Source organism: Varroa jacobsoni, unplaced genomic scaffold (genome assembly GCF_002532875.2).
Source record: "Varroa jacobsoni isolate VJ856 unplaced genomic scaffold, vjacob_1.0 scaffold_989, whole genome shotgun sequence".
Lineage (NCBI taxonomy): Eukaryota > Metazoa > Arthropoda > Arachnida > Mesostigmata > Varroidae > Varroa > Varroa jacobsoni.
The window spans coordinates 45,502-64,098 of NW_019213891.1; the positions used below are offsets into that span (position 1 = coordinate 45,502).

Genomic DNA, 18,597 nt, shown 5'->3' on the forward strand with positions numbered 1-18,597 from the left:
AGGCCATAATCTCCTTTACTATGAAAAAGCGTAAGTAGTCATTTGGGCAGATTCGGTTCTACGATGACCTAGCGAAATACTGAGTGAGATACTGCAGTGCCCGATATCTCCAAGACTTTCTCGAGCGCCGAAGGTGATTGAGTCGAGTAAAAGCGCTAGAAGAGGCTTTCACTTGCACATTGCTGATTGTACGGAAACGCGCCGACGCCATGTATATATATACATTTTATGCCATGTCTATTTATCTAAGTCTGACCTCTTGAACGAAAGCTTTCGTAGCTCGAAAACAGTGGGAACAGAACTGTTCGCCGACGGCAATTATTTAATAGAGAGCGAGTAAGTTGGCAACCGATAGACCCTAAGATATCTAAACGCGCTCGTAACCTCTCAGAGTATTAATCGCTCGAAACAGCCAGCCGCCTGAACGCCGTACGAGGTTGCTGTCTCATTGCTTGACCGGAAACTTACATATTGAAAATATTCTACGGACAGACTACACGGAACTAGCAGAAAATACACACACATTTTTCTTACAGAAGCGCTAGATCACCCACAAGGCATGTCAATTTACGATTCAGTGTCTCTATCATGTACGTTTCCATTTGTTTTTTTAGCGGGTAGACGTTGAGGTAAGCCGGGCCGTAGTTGCTGGGTTTTTCATTCCGACCATTTGAACGCTTCGAACATTCCAAGACCGTGAGAACGCTGCTTCGACGTCGTCATACGAAAGGTTGAATCGAGACTTTGAAGTTTAGCCTCGAGGCTACTGGCCCATAAGCACATACGAAATGCACAATACGTGCATATACAATAGCCGGTAGGTTTATCACTGAAAGTTCATATCCATAGTAAGGACTAAATTCAAAATTGAGCTGTCCTCATTTTTACGATGCTACCCTTAACGAGACTAATTGCTAATCTTTAAGAGAGACGTTTTCGAATAATATAGATAACTATTCACATTGGATACATTATTGATTAAAAAATTCCTTGTGCTGTTTGAAAAAATGGTTCTTATAAGCTGTCTTAAATGCTCTGTTGAAACACTGGAAGAGCTTCTCGTGTTGATCGGCTTTGTTTCGTGTTGAAACATCTTGACGTACAGCTTCTTTGACGTCTTGAAGAAAGTCGATTTTAGTCAGCTTTTCAGTATCGTTTTTTTCAATACGGTTAAAACTCGCATCGGATTGTAGTAAATCAATATACTTTGCAAAATACAGTGGCATAGGTTGTGTAACCTTTTTCAACCTCCCTGCAAATCCATAGAGCTGCTATGTAACATAGACTCTCGGAAAAAGCCCAACGGGATCGTAGAATTCAATCAAATTCTGACATAGGACCAGGCACTAAAAATAGGGCGCACACTTAATGAAGTTTATTAGTTCAGCTCGAGAAAGCTGACACTATCGAGACAAATACATAAAAATTATGGATCTACAGACTAAGCTTCTTAAAAGACGGGAAAAGTCGCTCTGTACAGGTCTCACACAAGGCACGGGCGATATTACCAATGGTAAACAAAAAGGTTAAAGGGTGGAGTATTACCGCTCAGTCAATAAAAATACCTAAGTTAGTAAGGGAGATGCCAAATGATACTTTCTCTGTAGCTTAGTCTGCTGAAAATTCTTTAGAAATGATTTTCCCTCCCTTCTTGTTGCATAAAGGTCTGCATAGTTGAACCTATCGACTGTTAATAAATATCTTAAGCTATCGCAGACAGTCAGACCGCTTCGAGTAACTCTCCCAACATTCGTCAAAATGAGTGTCACAGTTATCTTGTTTTGTTATAGACGTTGTATTAGTGCTTCTGACCGTCAGATGCCGGGAACTTGCAAGATGAGGCCCAGAATATTATACATTTAAGTGTAATTAGTCCATATACAATGACGTATAGCAAAACTTCAAGAGAGCACATAATATTACGTTGTGCAAAGAGTATTCGGTTATCTTTATATGTCGGTTAGTGCAGTGCTTTTATACAACGCAGATATATTGTGACAGCAACCGCTATAATCCAACCTGTGGCCCGGTTGCCGAGATGTTTCGTGTGGCGAGAACTGCGGACTCGAAATCGTTGACAGGTTCATCAGGCTGGACGACCCCAGAGACACTTCCCGCGGCTGCCCCACCTCCAACATCAATATTATTCGATTCGGTTGTCACTCCACCAGGTAAAATAGGGGGCTGGCGTGGAGGTTCTCGTGACGTTTCAAAATAGATGTATCCACCTGAAAACCACAACAGATTTTGCACTACTTCGCGATCGTATGAGTGTTAATACAAACACTGTATATGAAAGATCACATGCAGACGCGTTATGGCTTATTAAATCGTCTTAACTATAAAATCGCTGAATAAAACCCTTACAAAGGAGTTAGTAAACTTTAGTCGTCAACTATACTAGAATATATTGTATGAATATCTTTCCGAGAAGATGTTTTTCAATACCCGTACATTTCAGCCCTTACAAGTTTGGAGAGTAGAGTCTTTCAAGTCTGAAAATATCAACAGCTAGTTACCTATCATCAATTACGTACATCGCCTACAGCCGAGATGGTTACAAGCAAGCACAATTGTAATCTTTTATGTAAGTATCTGAGATTAGGAGGATAGAGATTTAGTGAGCAGCCGTCGGATTTTATCCGGCGGCATGCAATACTATGATTTAGGTCATAAGGTTTTCATAACGTCTGGATAGTTGACAGAACTCTGAAAAGCTTTCTTGAAATTTCGTGTTCGTAGGCGTACACGTTAGGCAAATAATCACCACTATGTAGTAGATGCCAGGTAGAAAAAAAGATGCAACTATAGGAGCAACAATGTCTCAAACTCAATCTGTCAAGACAAGTTCGCGCGTAAAGGCTGACTGTCATTAAATTATAGGGTTAGGACCAATTCGAATATATATATATATATATTGTGTTCCCATAGCAGTTAAACAGTGTAAATCGCCCAATTAGTTGCTAAACAATAAGCTAACGTTAAACAATCATTATTGAGCTATTAAGCACCACTCAAAAAGACTATATGTGTCACTTGATCATTGGTGAGTCTCGAGACCTTGGATCTTAGCTCATTATTGGCTTCATATTAGTTGATTAAAGGCGGACTGGGAAGTATATCGAAAACCACCTTTGCATACAATAACAGCAGCAGCAACAAAGGCGCCCGAAGCGTTACGAGTCTTAATTTTTGGCCTTTGTGCATACACGCACGACTATTTATCGGCATATATTCAGTATGCAATTATAGTTATGTGTATATGCGTGTTGGTCGTCTGTTCGTTTTTCCGTTTTGAGTTCGTTCTTCAAGTCGCCTACGACACACACCAACGATTGCAAGGACAGGCCAAAAGTCCCTATGGAAAGAATGAGGTGGGTATGAGAAACAGTCGTCGTTTGTCCTGAGTTGCTCAGAACCCCGAGCTTGAGGGGGAGCTATACCAGGGAAAAAGAGAGAAGACGCTATTCCTTGGACCTTACACAAGGCTATAGGTGACTGTAAGACTATAAAAGGGGGCTTCTATTAGGGTGGGAGGGCTTAGAGGGAGAGAGCATAAGAGTAAGAATAAAAAGGGAATGCCATAGGCGGCACGTCGGCTCTCTACGAGTTCCATCGCGGATATCGGGTATGGGGTGGTTCGACCAAGCGCTTAACTGTCGTTATATAAACGAGGACTTGGCAGTAAACATTACTACCGTAGCCGTCAGACTGACGTCTGTTTCTGCCACGCTAGCATCACCAGCAGCGTTGAGTAAATAGTAAGCAATACATGAACGGGAATAGCATCGCGCATCCGAAATAACTGAAAGCCTGTTTTATCTGTTCTACGATTGTGCGCCCTTAAAATCAAACTATCGAATGTTTGCAGCTAGAGACGCCAATAACGAGAAGCTTGCGTAATGAGACTATAACAATCAAACGAACATCGAACAGCCAATAACCGGACGTAAAAACGTTAGAATATATGTCCAATATTTCGTGAATAGACCACGGCTTGTTTCGTAGACAGAGAGAGTCTACTTAGAACATTCAGATGACTGTGCTCAAGTCCATTCTATAGTGATTGCCCATTTAGTAGGTAGCAACCTTATACCAACGCATATTGCATGGGGGCAGGCGTAATGAACAGCCGTGGCTGACTTCTGTGCGGTCTAACGTGCGTGAACGAAGAAGCGCCTGGTTCTCATCATTTGGTATTATTCGTTGGGGGCTGGAACCTTTCGCCGTAGAAATTAATATAATTAGATTGTCTATAAGCTTCGTGCATCTTTAGATCTTGGCCTATGGGCCATTGTGTTCGGAAACACTGCTTAGTATTGTCATATGGAGGGAGATTACATGATAACGTTATTTTCTACTTGGCTTGAGTAGAGGCCAAGTAATCTCGTACAATCATATAATAGATAGACTTGGTGAGTTGCAGGAAACGGTGTGAAACATTTTGTCGCTAGTCCTTCTCTCGGCTAACAATGACATAGTTACACCTAAAAATAAAGGGTCCTAGTGAAAATGCATCGATCCAAAATCCTAAGCGTTGCTTATTTTATCAGCCGGATAGTTCTCGTAACAAGAGTCGTCGCTCCGCTGTCATTATTACGGTGCTACTTAAACGAGCAATGAAATAGATTTTCTACATATGCTATTTAGATTCTGAATAGACTCAGAGAAGTTTTGCCCCGGGCTCATTTTATCGTTGTTGGATTTAACTTACACATTGTGTTAATTCAGCCTAACGTAAAGTATAGCCTGTAGCAACAGTAATGCTATAATACCTACCCGTCTGCTATACGCGTCTCATTATTCTTTCACTAGCATCCTATCTGCCTTAACGAGCTTGACTCAATTCAGTCTTGCTTCTGTACAGTTATCTCATTACATTGTTCCAGCGATTGGTCGCACCTAACCTAACCTAACCTAACCTTTGGTGAACCTATGAAAATAGTGCAGTGATTCCTTTATTTATTCTATTTCAACTGTCTTATCGATGTAGTGCCGTCAATCGATTGCTATCAGTCTGTCCTAATATCTGACTGACATTGCAATGCTCCCGAGGCTGTTTCTTCGATTTGGCTCCTAGCTTATTATAACCGAACACGTTACCCTGTTGACTAACTCATTCCAGTGATGATTGATTACCCTGCTAAAATGATCCCACTTTCCTATGGGATTAATGCATTACACATATTCCGCGATGCGAAGAAACAACCGGGTCCAATTTTAAATTTGCCAGCAAAATCCAAACAAATTTACCTTTGGCCGCACACACGACACCGACCTCGGATTTTACGTATTCCGGATCCAGTACCCTTCTGCAGTTGGTCAGGATTTCATTTAAGCGTGCAATTACTTCACGAAATCAATTTGGGTTGCACGTGTATACAGAGGCGAACAAACAGCCAGATAAGCTGAGTTTCAGCGAGACGTTAGACTCTTAGGAGCCAAGAAAGGGCGCGAGGCGCAGACTGGTCGAAGACGCAAGCGTACCGTCGGGAAAAAGTAGTTTTAGCGTTTGCTTACAAATAACTGTTAGCTCATTTTTGCCAATTGTAAGCCCTCTTTTTGAAAACTATGTCGACGGCCCCACCTCTGGTGGCGTACCGTAGACCTTGTAACTTTGGCAATTGGTAACGGTTCTATAGATTCAGCATTATGCTTCACGTAGAGCATATGAGCAACCTATCTATCTCTATTCAGATCAATAATGACTAAAACATTAAGTCGTTTTTCTTTTTACCTTTTTAATTATTGAGAGAAAACGAAGCCATCGGACTGCTAACTGGTCAACGTCCTATATTCGATATAAGTAACAATAGCTACATGGTTTACCACTACAATCCCGAATGATGGGCAATATATACCTAATACGAAGCAACAGAGCTCGCTATAACCTCTCCAACATTTGCAAAGTCCGCTGCCAGCTGCTTGTATGGTATAAACGATCTGCTTTACCATATGAAATTGCAGATTTACTAGCAATAGATACCGGACGTAAAAACTCGAAGAATAAAGATACGACGTGCGGGCGTTAGACTCTGTCGGCGATCCGCTCGGTTGGGACTCGGTGTTTCGAGGAAATCCGAGAGATTCGTGGTAGCTCATGCAGTAACAAAGCTGTTGGATAACGCTAGCAGGCATAAAACGACATGCCTGCCGCAATGGCCCACCAGCAGAGACAAAATTTTGAACTTGAATTGTAAACATATTATCTAGACGGAAAAAATATAAGCATCTCTTCTTCTGGCTTATAATAGTTAGTCGTATTGTGCATCGGATGGATTGTAAAAAATAAACCCGTACTTAACCTGTAAAAAATCTGTTTCATTGATAACGCGTCGCTGGCCAAGGAAGATTGGTACCCTTAGATTTTACTGTCTTTCAAGGTACTAAGAGTTACACAATCAGGCATACTTACAATTCTGGAAAAGTACAATTGCTACCATGGGATTAATTAGGATAACGATGATCGATACATGCCCGTTGTTTCCTTGTTCAACTCGTGGCCTGCTTCCCCTACTGCTACTTATACAGTGCATTCTCATAACTTTGCCCACATAAGACTCTTTAAGGAGAACTAATCGCATTGGAAAAAAATTCGTATGACTGCTACATGAACGCAGCCAGACAATATATGCACCAAACGAACGCATACAGAATACGTTACTAATAAATTGCACGTACCCATACACTATGGGTGATATCATGAAATCGGCTCGTGTGGCTATACATTAAAATACAAATTGTATACGTGTGTTTAGATAGAGAAAATAAAATTCTTGCAACTAGCAGCAAGTAGCACTTTTTGTTTATGGTAACATGATGGATTAGTTCCGAGTACGTTTCTTGGGAGTCATATATTTACATATTGGTCTCAACGGTGCCAATAACACCTCCCATATTAATCGTTATCGAACTCGAGTTCGCAGGCTACCTCTTCGAGTGGGTTCCACCACAAAACGGACCGTATGTCTATGCCTGGATTTGAACTTAGACCACAACGTGTCCCTAAGGTTAGCAGGTAAATAAGTTACTCAGTAAACTATCGCAGGGACTGCCTCTGCTTCTGCTAAATTTGCTCGGGATTAAAGACAGCTGAAACCGAGTTTTTTTACTCCTGTTTGAAAGATATACTTCAGAATTACGGCCCAATTACTGATTTTAACTGGATAGTGAGTAATAGTACATCGTTGGTGTTATAGTTTACTTGCTTGGAAATCTAGTGGACTCTACACGAAGCTGTCCCGGCATTCCCTGACTATAAGAATAGCAGATAGGCAGCAATGGCCCAGAAGGTCACCAGTGAGCGCTTATAACATTAGGCATGGTCGTGGACTTCGTCTCTGCTAGGTGCGCGAGGACTAAGCAGTGGGTCGCAGGTCCACTGAATAGTTGCGAAATGGTTTATAAGCCCAAAAGGCATCTGGGATCTGCATATGTACTACTATTAATTGGCTCGCTCTACTGAATTAGCGCCCAACTCATCCGATCATGGTTGATACTGGTGGCATTATCTAGCGGTATCGATTCTTATTCTGAAGTACCATTGGTATCAATTCTTTTTAATGGATAAAGTTTTTTTTCTAGTTAGCCTTCTAACACGGGTGGTACACAACGCTACGTTTCCAGGCTTCGTTTTTCAAACCGTTGTCGATCAACAGTGCCAAGCTAGGCGTAATATCGTAAATGATAGGAAATAAGGCGACCTACGATTTATTGCCGGTATGTCAATAGTCCGCAGTAGTCAGGAACGTGCAGATGCCGCTATGGAACTATAGTTGCCAATTCTTATAGATGTTGAACAGAAGTAAGGTCTATGATTTATGTGTCTTCCCATCAAAACGCAGATACGACACTGATACAATCATTTTTGTATTCCGAATTCAATCAAAAGACGATCCTTAATTTAGGTAGTGAATAAAAAAAAAAAAAACCACAGATAGTTGTGACGTAGCAAAGCACGACGGATATTTGTTCATGAAAATTCTGCGACATTTAAAAGGGTTACTCGACAGACGGCGCCGCTCACTGTCTTTGCCCTACACCCGGTACGTTTTTATCATTATGTGCTTCTATACAGAAGTGAGGCGTCTGCAGCTATGTGGCTTAACACTATTGTTATATTAATCAAATTGAATAAAGCAAATTTCAGTATCGGCGCCAGTGGTAGTATCCAAAACTAACTAATTATAGAATATGCCACCAACAGTGGTGGCCGTCAGCTTGCGAATTTTAGACGTAAGCCTATCCACTAATGATGATACTGAGTGTCATCGTTTGTCGTGTGCCTGTAAATAAGCTAATGATTTCGAGATAGAGAAAAATGTTCTTTTTTTTGTTATTGTCGGTTCGTGTTGGCTGGAACCAGTTGAACGTTCTGTCAACAGATGACAAAAATGACTGTCGCTTTGAGAATTGCACTGATCTGCCATTTCCGCCGGATGCCCTTTCTATTCGAATCATCATTAGAAAAAAAAACTAGGGGGCCGCACTATCATTTCGAAACGAGCTGCCGGGACCAACGACAACAAAACTCAGAGTGGGCAAACTTCATCGGCTATGAGTTTTCAAGAGAAGAAGAGACGTGCGCGCGGCCAGCGACATCAGCTAGCCTGACCTTTACTTCACTTCGGTATTGTTTCCAAACTAAAATGTCATTTTAGCTCTGTATATAAATAAGCCATATTTCGACACTGACTCGCATTGAACCTACGGCAGCTCTACCTACATTTTGCTAGTTCGATATAATCCTGCCATCTTGTTAATAGGGGTATGTTAATGTATGTAGCAAAAATCATGCAACGCGTATAATTAGTTGACAATTGCTGCTCTGCAGTGGTTAGTTTTTATTGTACATAGAGAAATTCGCAGGGCCAGTTTAAATAAAAGTCTCTGCTTTTTTTGCCAATACAGAATCGCTATGGGCCGACAGCTTCGACTCCAACAAAAATATACGAGACTCTGGCTTCTCAACTTTCTCGACAGGTTACAGCGCCTTTACTGTGTCGGCTTACTTAGTTGTCGACCACGTCCGCCCCAACGGCATGCCGCTTTTTTAGCCTTAGAGATGTGTCAACATAGCCCGTACATATTTGACGAACGCGGCAGATCTCTTCATCTTTCAGAGAACGACTACACGACATCTTTACGGTGGGATGCCTTCTGCGAAGACTTTTTACTCACAGCACAACGCCGCGATTAAGTAATGCAGTGAAGATTTCCTCTTATCCACCAGCCCGATCATGACTTGCTCAATGTCATGTTACAAGTACCGCCCAGACGACAGTGACAGCAGCAGGTAAAAGCAATGGCGACAACGCTTGCCGTATGTGATTTTCGACTGCTAAAATGTAACTTGGGAAGTTCCCGTCATAGACGGTATTAAGAATGTTGTTGTTTGCTTTGAGCATCTACGCGGTGGCCCTTATTCAAGTCTCTCGAACGATGGCTTGATATCTGATAAAACAAAAGCAGTCTGCAGGTTATCTACTAGTGACAATTTTAAGCAATGTACATCTGTTACGATGCATACGTATGCTGTTATGTAATTAATTCTAAGTGTTGATATCTATCGAGCGTGCGATAGGAGGAATCGACGCCCTGTCTGGATGCACTGTAAATTTCTTTAAGTCTGTACAGTATAATCATACAATTGAAGAGGTAAAAAGGATGCTGTTATTCCTTTCGGGGACGCGGCAAGGACGAGTTAGGAACAACCAACGCAAAGCGTCGTAGGCTTTCAACGTACGCCTTTTTTTTAAACTTCATCCATAAAAGCAAATGAATACTATGAGAAACCTCTTTGACGTCAAGCTTTCACCGACAGGTTTCGACTCAGGAGAGCTGCAGTCGCCGGTTGTATTTAATGCAATTGAGCCGTGCACGCATTAAGTCCTGTGTACGTCAATCTGTATACATTGTGTGTCCAACTTCACGTACTTTTCGTGTACGCGCATCTGCTGTTATTTTCCCGCAAATCACAGCAGAACGAAAGTAAACGAAAATAGGACCTCGTGGCCAACCAAACACATTGGAGCGGCATAAACGGTACTCTTTCATTATTCATCGCATAAATTCCTCTGAGCACTGCCGCTGTCCTATCCTAATGACCCCCGTATTAATCTATTCCCGTTGCCTGTTATTCAACTAAATAACAAGGCGTTTTCAGGAAATTTTCCCATTTTCCCGCCCCTACATCTTGTCTCCCTTCACGAGCCACTAACAATCCTCGTCCCCTTACTATTATTTGATCAAAATTGCATTCAAGTTATCTATAACGTAATTAGCATGAAAGAATTTAGTTAGCTGGATGCTGGACGTTTTACCGCTTGCGTCGTGTGAGACTTTGACTTTTTTTTCTTTTTTTCGGTCTTTAACAGATATGCCAATTCAGAGGGATATTTGCAGCAAACGAAAACTAATATGAAAATTGTCAGATATGACGTTAGAGGTCAGTGTTGACACTGCTCCATTCCACAGCGGCGCTAAATCAGTGACATCTAGAAGTAGTCAATTCTTGCCTTCTGCTATAGCCGATTGCCCATAGAGAAACAACGATTTATCAAGCTTAGCTTATCTCACAAAGGAAGCGTACAAATTCAGTCACACATATTAATGGACTAGATAAACATTTTCGTCTCACTATACGTATATAGTTTGAGAATAACAACGACACCGCCTTAATAACAGAATCCACTGCCGATTCCGTGAACGTTAGCAATCCTAATGGTGCAACCGGCATAGTCGACATCTCATCAGTAAATTCCATTCAAGTGTCTGATCGTTAAAGCGATCGTGGAGTTGTCTCGGCAGATTTGACCGTCCGGCTCGCGTTGTGATATGTTAGTTGACATGTATTTGAATAGGGTCTCTTCTCACCCGCTGTTCGAATCTGTGACTATAATGCCCCGAATTTCTTTCTACTGAAAACCATCTCTATACGCAAATATCAGTTTCACAGTAGACTATTACGGAATAGATAAACGCTTTAAAGTTAACTTAGCTTCGAAGGTAATCATATGTGCCATGCTAATTAGTTAAACTGAATTAGTTAGTTCGTATTAATTGAACCGAAGTTATTCATACCGGCGCCGTTGTTCTCCGTGTGGTCTGTCCGTGGTCCACCGCGGAACAAAGCGTCATCGCCCCTAGAGGCAACCCAGGGTATGCTTCGCGCAGCCGTTATGTTAGGTGTATTGACCCATCCGCAGGCGCGAAGCTCTTCACCCGTTCCAAAATCGCAAGGTTCAGGCCTCTCTATCAGTTCTGTAATTGGCAGTAATAATAGGAGGGTAACTGAAGTGCGATACAAACCAACGGATATACAATGTAATCTTTAAGATGCTACATGCCTTCATATTGCAAACTTTAACAGTTACACTAACCTATATGTACAGGAAGCGCAATTGTCACGCTTACTTTGAGCATGACAGGTTTGCTTCGTGGCAAAGCGAAGCGGAACTTCGCAACTTACTTGAAAATTCGTCTTCCTCTTCGTCATCGTCTTCCTGGCGTTTTTCACGAGTCTAAAAAAATACGAAAATGGCGATTATAGGATGCGTCTATTATTCGTAGATACCTATGCGTTGTAAAACTTTCACGCACAACAAATGCCAGACAACTATAACGGACTTAAAATATAAGATTAGCAAATGGCTTCCAGTCAGCTACCCAAAATACAGGGACGCTCGTTGATGTTTTTCCTTAGATGAAAATCTACGTGGCACTATTTATAATGCAAAAAAAGAGAATTTTGCGATAAAAAAAAGTAACAAAAATAAAACGAGCCCCCTTAAGATTTCTTGATCTCGCTATTTTTACATCTAAAATATTCGAAATTTTTAATTTACTAAATTTAAGAAATTCTAAATTATAATTTTGATTACGCTTTACTTCTAAATATGATACATTGAAATAATGGACCTGGATCATTAGCAGGCTCGTTACGAGTCCCCGAGTGTGGCGTTATCTATAAAATGTCTAAAAGACTATTATGACAAGTATCATATTTACATGAAGTTATTGCGTAGCGATAGTCTAAGAAGCGCCAACTCTTTAGGGCTGGATCGATGGCTGCATTTTACATATACACAAGATTGATGGATGAGCGAACAAAAGGACGTTGACTATTCATCTAAGTAAGTTGACCTCATCGCAAACGGCCGTGATCCAGCAAGTGTCGATCCCTGCTCGATCTCCATTTGATCGTATAGATTTTTTGTCAGGTAGTTATCATGCAATGAAGTGACACAATGCTGCGTCGGCATACGTACGTACACGAGTAATGTCAAATACGTGAATATTAATCTGTAGAAATTGCCCCACTTTCCGTTTGTGTTTGTAAGCTCGATGTCTAGCCTTTGTTGGTGGCTTCATAATACGCGCATTTGTCATCTTCAGCCATAGGGATCTATGAGTAGTTTAACTGATACTGAGAGACTAGACCAATTTTCATATTACCTGAATAGCCTAATTAATAAAACCGGAGCGCACCGAATCAATTCTTTTCCTTTTTTTTTTTTCTACCCCCGATTAGTTTTCTCTTTGCTGCCAGTGTCTGTACTCTCGCTCAGTTGTTACAGCTGTTATTGTCACGGGAAAATTTCTAGGCGTTTTAGAGGATTACCCAATGCTTAAATTGATTATAAAAGCAGAGTAAAAATTCTCATTTTGATGTTAACGGTGAAAATGTTTTAGAAAACAAACTTGAAATATATGTGAATGTATAACAAATATATATATATATATATATATATATATATGTTTTTTTTACTGAGAAAATAAGGATATGCGCAGATAAAGTAGAATTTGTTCTCTCTTTGCCTTACAATTAATTAGCGGTAACAAGTCACATAACCATCGGTCACATGCAAGCTTTGTATCATCACGCTTGGACCTCAGACTTCAAAACGAATTCACTCCAACACTTTTTAAAAAAATGCTATGTCACTATCTCCAGCTAAAGGCTTTGCCAGTGTTTCGTTAGTCCACATTAGATGCTACAAAATTAGCAATCAGTGGTTGAGCTTCACGTAGGTTCTTCTACGACTACCGCCACAATGGATGGTTTTAAGCGATTTGATTCCGAAGCGAAAACAGCAAGCGTGATGAATTAAAATTCATAAAGGAAAAAATAATAATAATTATTATTATTATTAGCAGCAATAACTGATATGAAATGGAACAACGGACTCCCTTGTATAAACCCATGCCCCTGCTTTGTCCTGCCGCAACGCAGGCGTTCAAATCAAATATTTCCCAAAATAGTATTTTGCCACATGACGTTTTGAGTAAATTTCAATTTTCAACAGCGAATTGAATATCGCTTCAGGAAAAAATGGTTTGTTTGTTAAGCTCTATCACTTTGGTAAGGGTTGACCTCGAGTTTCAAGACACCCTCTACAACGAGAACCCAAATTTACAAGCAGTCTAAATAGAACCTATTTTCTATGGCTTTTGAGGCACACGCACGCATGCAGTATATGCATATGCAGTAGCAACGCATGTCCGTTCATATAGGGACAGTTGAAGCTCTCTGGTGTTGCGAAAGCTGGCCGAGCAATAGCGCATCTGATAATGACGGGGCTAACAATCCATTATCCGTTCTTTCCTTTCCTCTGCCGATCCTGCTACCGCCTTCAGTAGTTCACTTTCTGTGTAAGATGGTCGTTTGGCTAAGCCAGAAGTGACTACGTGTGCGTCGCTACAAGGCGTAGCGTCGTCCGTTTTGCGCTATCTAGTACCGTATGTAGTTTGTTCTTGGAAGTCGACACGACGAAGGGGAAATCTGCTTCGTTCCAATCTGCTTGTTTCTGGGAGCACATGGGAGTACGATGAATCCAAGCAGTCGAAGAGTCGACGACCGAGTGCGCGCGGTTGCCGGCTCGTGCCTCGCGCTTTAGTGTACAGGCGATTATAACCGCAATATTGCAGAGATGACCCCGTTAGTCGAACTAAGCCTTGGTCGCAGTCGACTCTGCCACTGTTGCTTCGATCCCAGCAGTAGGTCTAGCAGGACCAAAGGATCTAAACTGGCCGCTGGCTTGCTAGCGTGCTGCCAGCGGCGCATAGAGCGACCGGTCCTCGCTAAGGGCTCTTCGCATACCGCGAGAGGCATGGCGAGAAGTGAGAAGTCTAAAGAAACCTAAAGAAAAATGGGAATGAAGAAGATGGAAGTTAGAGGAAAGAGACTGAGAGGCTCCTAGGGATCTAGTAACGCGAAGAAACAGAACAGGAAAAAAGGCAATCACACAACAATAAGAGCTTCTTTCGGAAGTGCCTCTAGAGGGTCGTTACTTCGACTATAGCCTGGCAGTACCACTGCTAGCGGGATGCTGCTGCTGATTAGGAGTGGATGTCAGTAAGCCGACTAAAATGGGACGGAGTAGAGACTCTTTATTTCTAGAGGATCGAAATCCGTGCTTCCAGAAGTCTCTGGTCGAAACGACTCTGCTGTGTGCGGCGTGCACATCCGATCACGACCATAGAACTACACATATTCAAGCATGTAGCCTAACTTCTGTATGGGTTATTTCGAGTAAAGTGTACTTTTTTGCAAAAGCTATATATATATATATATATATATATATATATATATATACATATATACATATATATATATATACATATATATATATATATATATATATACACACAACTGTATTGTTGACATTCGTAGAACGTATGTCTGTGATATTATATATTATACTCTTCTGGAGAACCGCGCGGGTGCACCAATAAGCGCAAATAGTTGGCGGACAAAATCAATGTCAACAATAAAAATTATTAACGAGACTGGTAGCGTTTTTTAGGTGACGTTCTGGGCTAAAATTCACCAAAAAATATTTTCGAATGCGAGACGATGAGTAAATGCCATGTTTTGATCACAACTGCCGTACCTATGCAAATATATATAGATGTATATTAAAACAATGCATCTTAGTTTTCTGAATGAAAGCGGCTGCCAGCGCTATAGGGATCGCCCGGCAGTGGCCTTAATAGATTTTATGTTTGGCCTAAGTAAAATTAATGGAAAGATGTCTTTCTTTACATGTAAATACTATCTGCTAAGAGCACTAATAGTTTTTTTTTTTTTTTTTTTTTAATTTCTAGTCAAATTACAGCACAGATAACACGGAAGCATACTCTACATTGCGGACCGGTCGTTGCTGAACGCTCGCCTAATTACACACTAAACTAAGATCAGAGACCATTACGAGAACACTCGTGTTACGCGAAAATTTCTAATAGTTACACGTAATTCTGGCTGGAACAATTCAAGATGACTGCAAATTGCGCCAACTTCAACAGAAAACGCAGTGCTTTGTCAAATTATTCGTTGAACAGCACGCAAATATGATATATTTTATAACAAGATTGGATCCAAGTCATGCGTAGGCAACTACAGATTTAATCTTCCATAATATCTATTGTATTTGAAACTTGTGAGCATTTTTTTTTAAATGAAATAACTATTAGATCAACAAAGGTAAGGTTCTGCAAGGAAATATCTAGCCTTACACCACAAATGATTTTGTTAACCTGCGGCTAATTCTCAGCCTCGAACTATCCTGGACCAGAACAATAGGTATCACTACAGGGGGTCATCCAGAAGGCCGGTCCAGGGCATGCACGGGCCCGTTTTAAATTCGCGTCGAAGTTCATGAAGGGCAGACTGGCATTGTGCAGTGTTAGTGCACATATAAAGTGGCATATGCCATGTTTTTTCATCGATCGCTGACTATCCCGTCCGTTGCCCCGCGATGCCTGGGCCTTTTATGGACCGGTTACGGCAGCCGTTACAAGTATGCAAATGTTATTTCATGCTTGAGGCGCTTCGCATACGCGTACGATTCCTGTCCCTACTGTGCTTACGAAAGAATCTCGCCGGTCTTCGGCGCGGAAGCCCCTTGCCAGCACTAGGCTGATGCAATATGCAGAGCGCTAGGTTGATTAAGTCATGCTGCTTGGCAATAGCTAATCAATCTTACTTAAAACTGCCCTTAAAAGATAAAACACAGAAAAAATTCTTCGGCTGTATCGGTTTGCTAAGATTGACTCATTACTTTTAGGAAAGGCTGTTAGAGATTGATCCGCGGTATGCTCATTTGATTTGGGAAGATCTTGACGAGCGATCTTTTTCTGTAACAGCAAGCGATGGCTCCAGCATGCGTGGCTCCTACCTTCCCGAAGTGTTTCAGAGAGGATGTCCAGTCGCCATGTGGTCTCGCGTGTACATTTTCTATCTTAATAAATGAAAGATCCGACTCAACTACTCGTGAGCTTAATGTAAATGATCTAATATTTAATAATATTGTAAAATTAGCGGAAAAAACACATGAGTTGAAATGCCTCATGTGGCCTAGTACAAATCAAACCGTTATTTCTAGCTCTATGTGTAGTCCTAAATGACCTTTATGTATGAAGCGTTAATGATTAATGCATACAAAACCTTTAAAGGCTAGTAAAGACGTTTAAAGGCTAAAGATTTTACTCAGCAACCCGTTTCTAAGGTTGCTCTCAAAGGATAGCCTAGCTAGTAGCTCAAAACAACGACGTTAGTCATTGTAAAGCGGTGACGAGCCAGCTGGGAAAAACGGAAGCTATTGCGGGTCGCTTTATATACCCCTAGTCACGCAAAAAGCTTTGGCATGATTAAATTGTTTGAAGTTTTCTGCTATAAAATCTTCGCAAATAACGCGTGTCCCATACCTTGCGATCGCACCTTTTTTTGAGGACGAACGAGTTGCGAGAGATAAGCGATAACGCGATTTGATCGCTCATGTGCCAACATGTATCTTGCACACACTTCTTTGACGTGAACCTTCTGCCCTTCTCAAAGAAGAGCAACCCCAACTACACAAAATGGTTCACATAGGTAAGAGGCGACCGAGAAAGGCACAAGGTATTAGTGGCCGCCGTTCTGCCATTTCCTTCTTAACTTTATCGCCCCGTCTTACGGTCAGTCGCAGATCTGATTGCCGCGCAAAGCTTAATGTAATTGGAACCTGTTCGACCCAGCTATCACTAAGTCGTTTATGTAGAAGACTGATTGCCTGCTGAGTTTTCTTATTAGATCAGAGAAGTCTTCGGTTTTAGGTTTTAGTGGGTTTTAGGTTGTTCTTCTCAGCCAGATCACTTATTTGTGCGAAAATCGGTGGCTCTGTCACTCCGTCGTCGGTGGATATTTTGTTCCCCTGTGAAATAGCAGCAAGAAAGTTGAACCTATTGGCTATAGGGACATTTACCTCGGCCAGCGCGAGTGTAACCTTGTCCCTGGGCGCCGAGTCAGAAGCTGTCGTCGAGTCGACGAACGTTCTTTATAGTGGATTGCGGGGCATGGTTAGTGCTCTTTTAACGTCGGCAATCAGGATCCTGCATGTAGAGTACTCTTTCTGGATTCCATACTGTTCTATTGGAGTAGCGTGTACGATGTCTAAGGAGCTGTCCAGTGTCTCAGTCAGCAATTCAGAGTGCAGCTTATAACAAACAGGTTTCTTCGTTATTTGCCGCCATGACGACGAGGCAGTCGGGTCTTCCTTCCCTTTAAGGATTACCAACAGGGCAGCATCTCTTCACTAGGCTTGAAATGTACTAGTATGCAAGCACTAAATAGTGCCACCCAGTACGGTGCCATAATGACGTAATAATCGAGATGCTGGTCTTAAACCCCCTATTTCTTATTGCGTAGGTCTGAGGACCTTGCGATAGTTCCTGCACTGTAAGATCTTGTTAAAGCATATAGCATTGCATTGATGTTTCCTCTTCCCAAACTGCGGCCAGAAAGGGCACCTAAGTGGTGCAGTATCCCTTGACCCAAACATTTCCGGCAAATTGTCAGGCTGTCCTATTATGTTAATTACTTGCATAACTTGACGTTCCGTGCAGCGACTACGTGCAGGTTTCCTCTTCGAAGGTATTATTGCTTTTGTGACGCGTACGTTTTCTGACAGAGTATTTTAAAAGGAGAGAGGGAAAGGGTATCAAAAGCAAAAAGTTGTTGAGCCAACCGTTTCCGATCCTAGAAGGACTGTACTGTAGCCAGGAAGATTTCAACCAGAAGCTTCGTATAAGTTTCACCATACATAATGTCGGTTAGTAGAAGAAATTCGTTACGGAAACTTGTAGATAAGTTCCCGTCTTAACTAGACGTCATAAAGGAGGCATTTGACAGTAGCCGATAACGACTGAGAAGAGGCAGAACGAGAGGACGCCGCTTTCAGACCACTTGCGAGTTTTGTTTCACTATTACATACGCTGATTCCATACAACCTGGCCCAAAATAGACTGCTGCGAGACTTAATCACTGGCCGCGTATAATAATGGCGTTGTTCTTCGTTAGGCACGATATGAGGTCACCAACTTTATGACTGTAGAAAACGGCGATACTTTGAATTATTCAGTCAGCGGGCGTTGCGTGTAAAACATTAGTTAATGGTGTTTGTTATTTTATTTACACAATTATTTGTTTACTACATAATTTTATGTAAGCCTTTATATTTTCTTATGTGAAGTTTTATGTAAAGCTAAATGTACGTATTAAATGTGGCGACAACATTTTAATAAATCTATGAAAGCAACTAAGTATAAACAATTTTATTT

General features: G+C 41.4%; 1 protein-coding gene across 5 annotated transcripts in view; it reads right to left on the reverse strand.

Annotated features, from left to right (window-relative positions):
* LOC111265576 (MAM and LDL-receptor class A domain-containing protein 1) overlaps positions 1-18,597 on the reverse strand; it is a 110,181-nt gene that overhangs the window by 45,064 nt on the left and 46,520 nt on the right. For all 5 annotated transcript variants that reach the window (XM_086970542.1, XM_022842374.2, XM_022842373.2 and 2 more), the window contains 3 exons: positions 11,471-11,522; positions 11,083-11,262; positions 2,020-2,228 (listed from right to left, as the gene is read on the reverse strand). In XM_086970542.1, the coding sequence (XP_086826668.1) occupies positions 2,020-2,228; positions 11,083-11,262; positions 11,471-11,522 (441 nt within the window). The remainder of the gene's footprint in view (positions 1-2,019; positions 2,229-11,082; positions 11,263-11,470; positions 11,523-18,597) is intronic.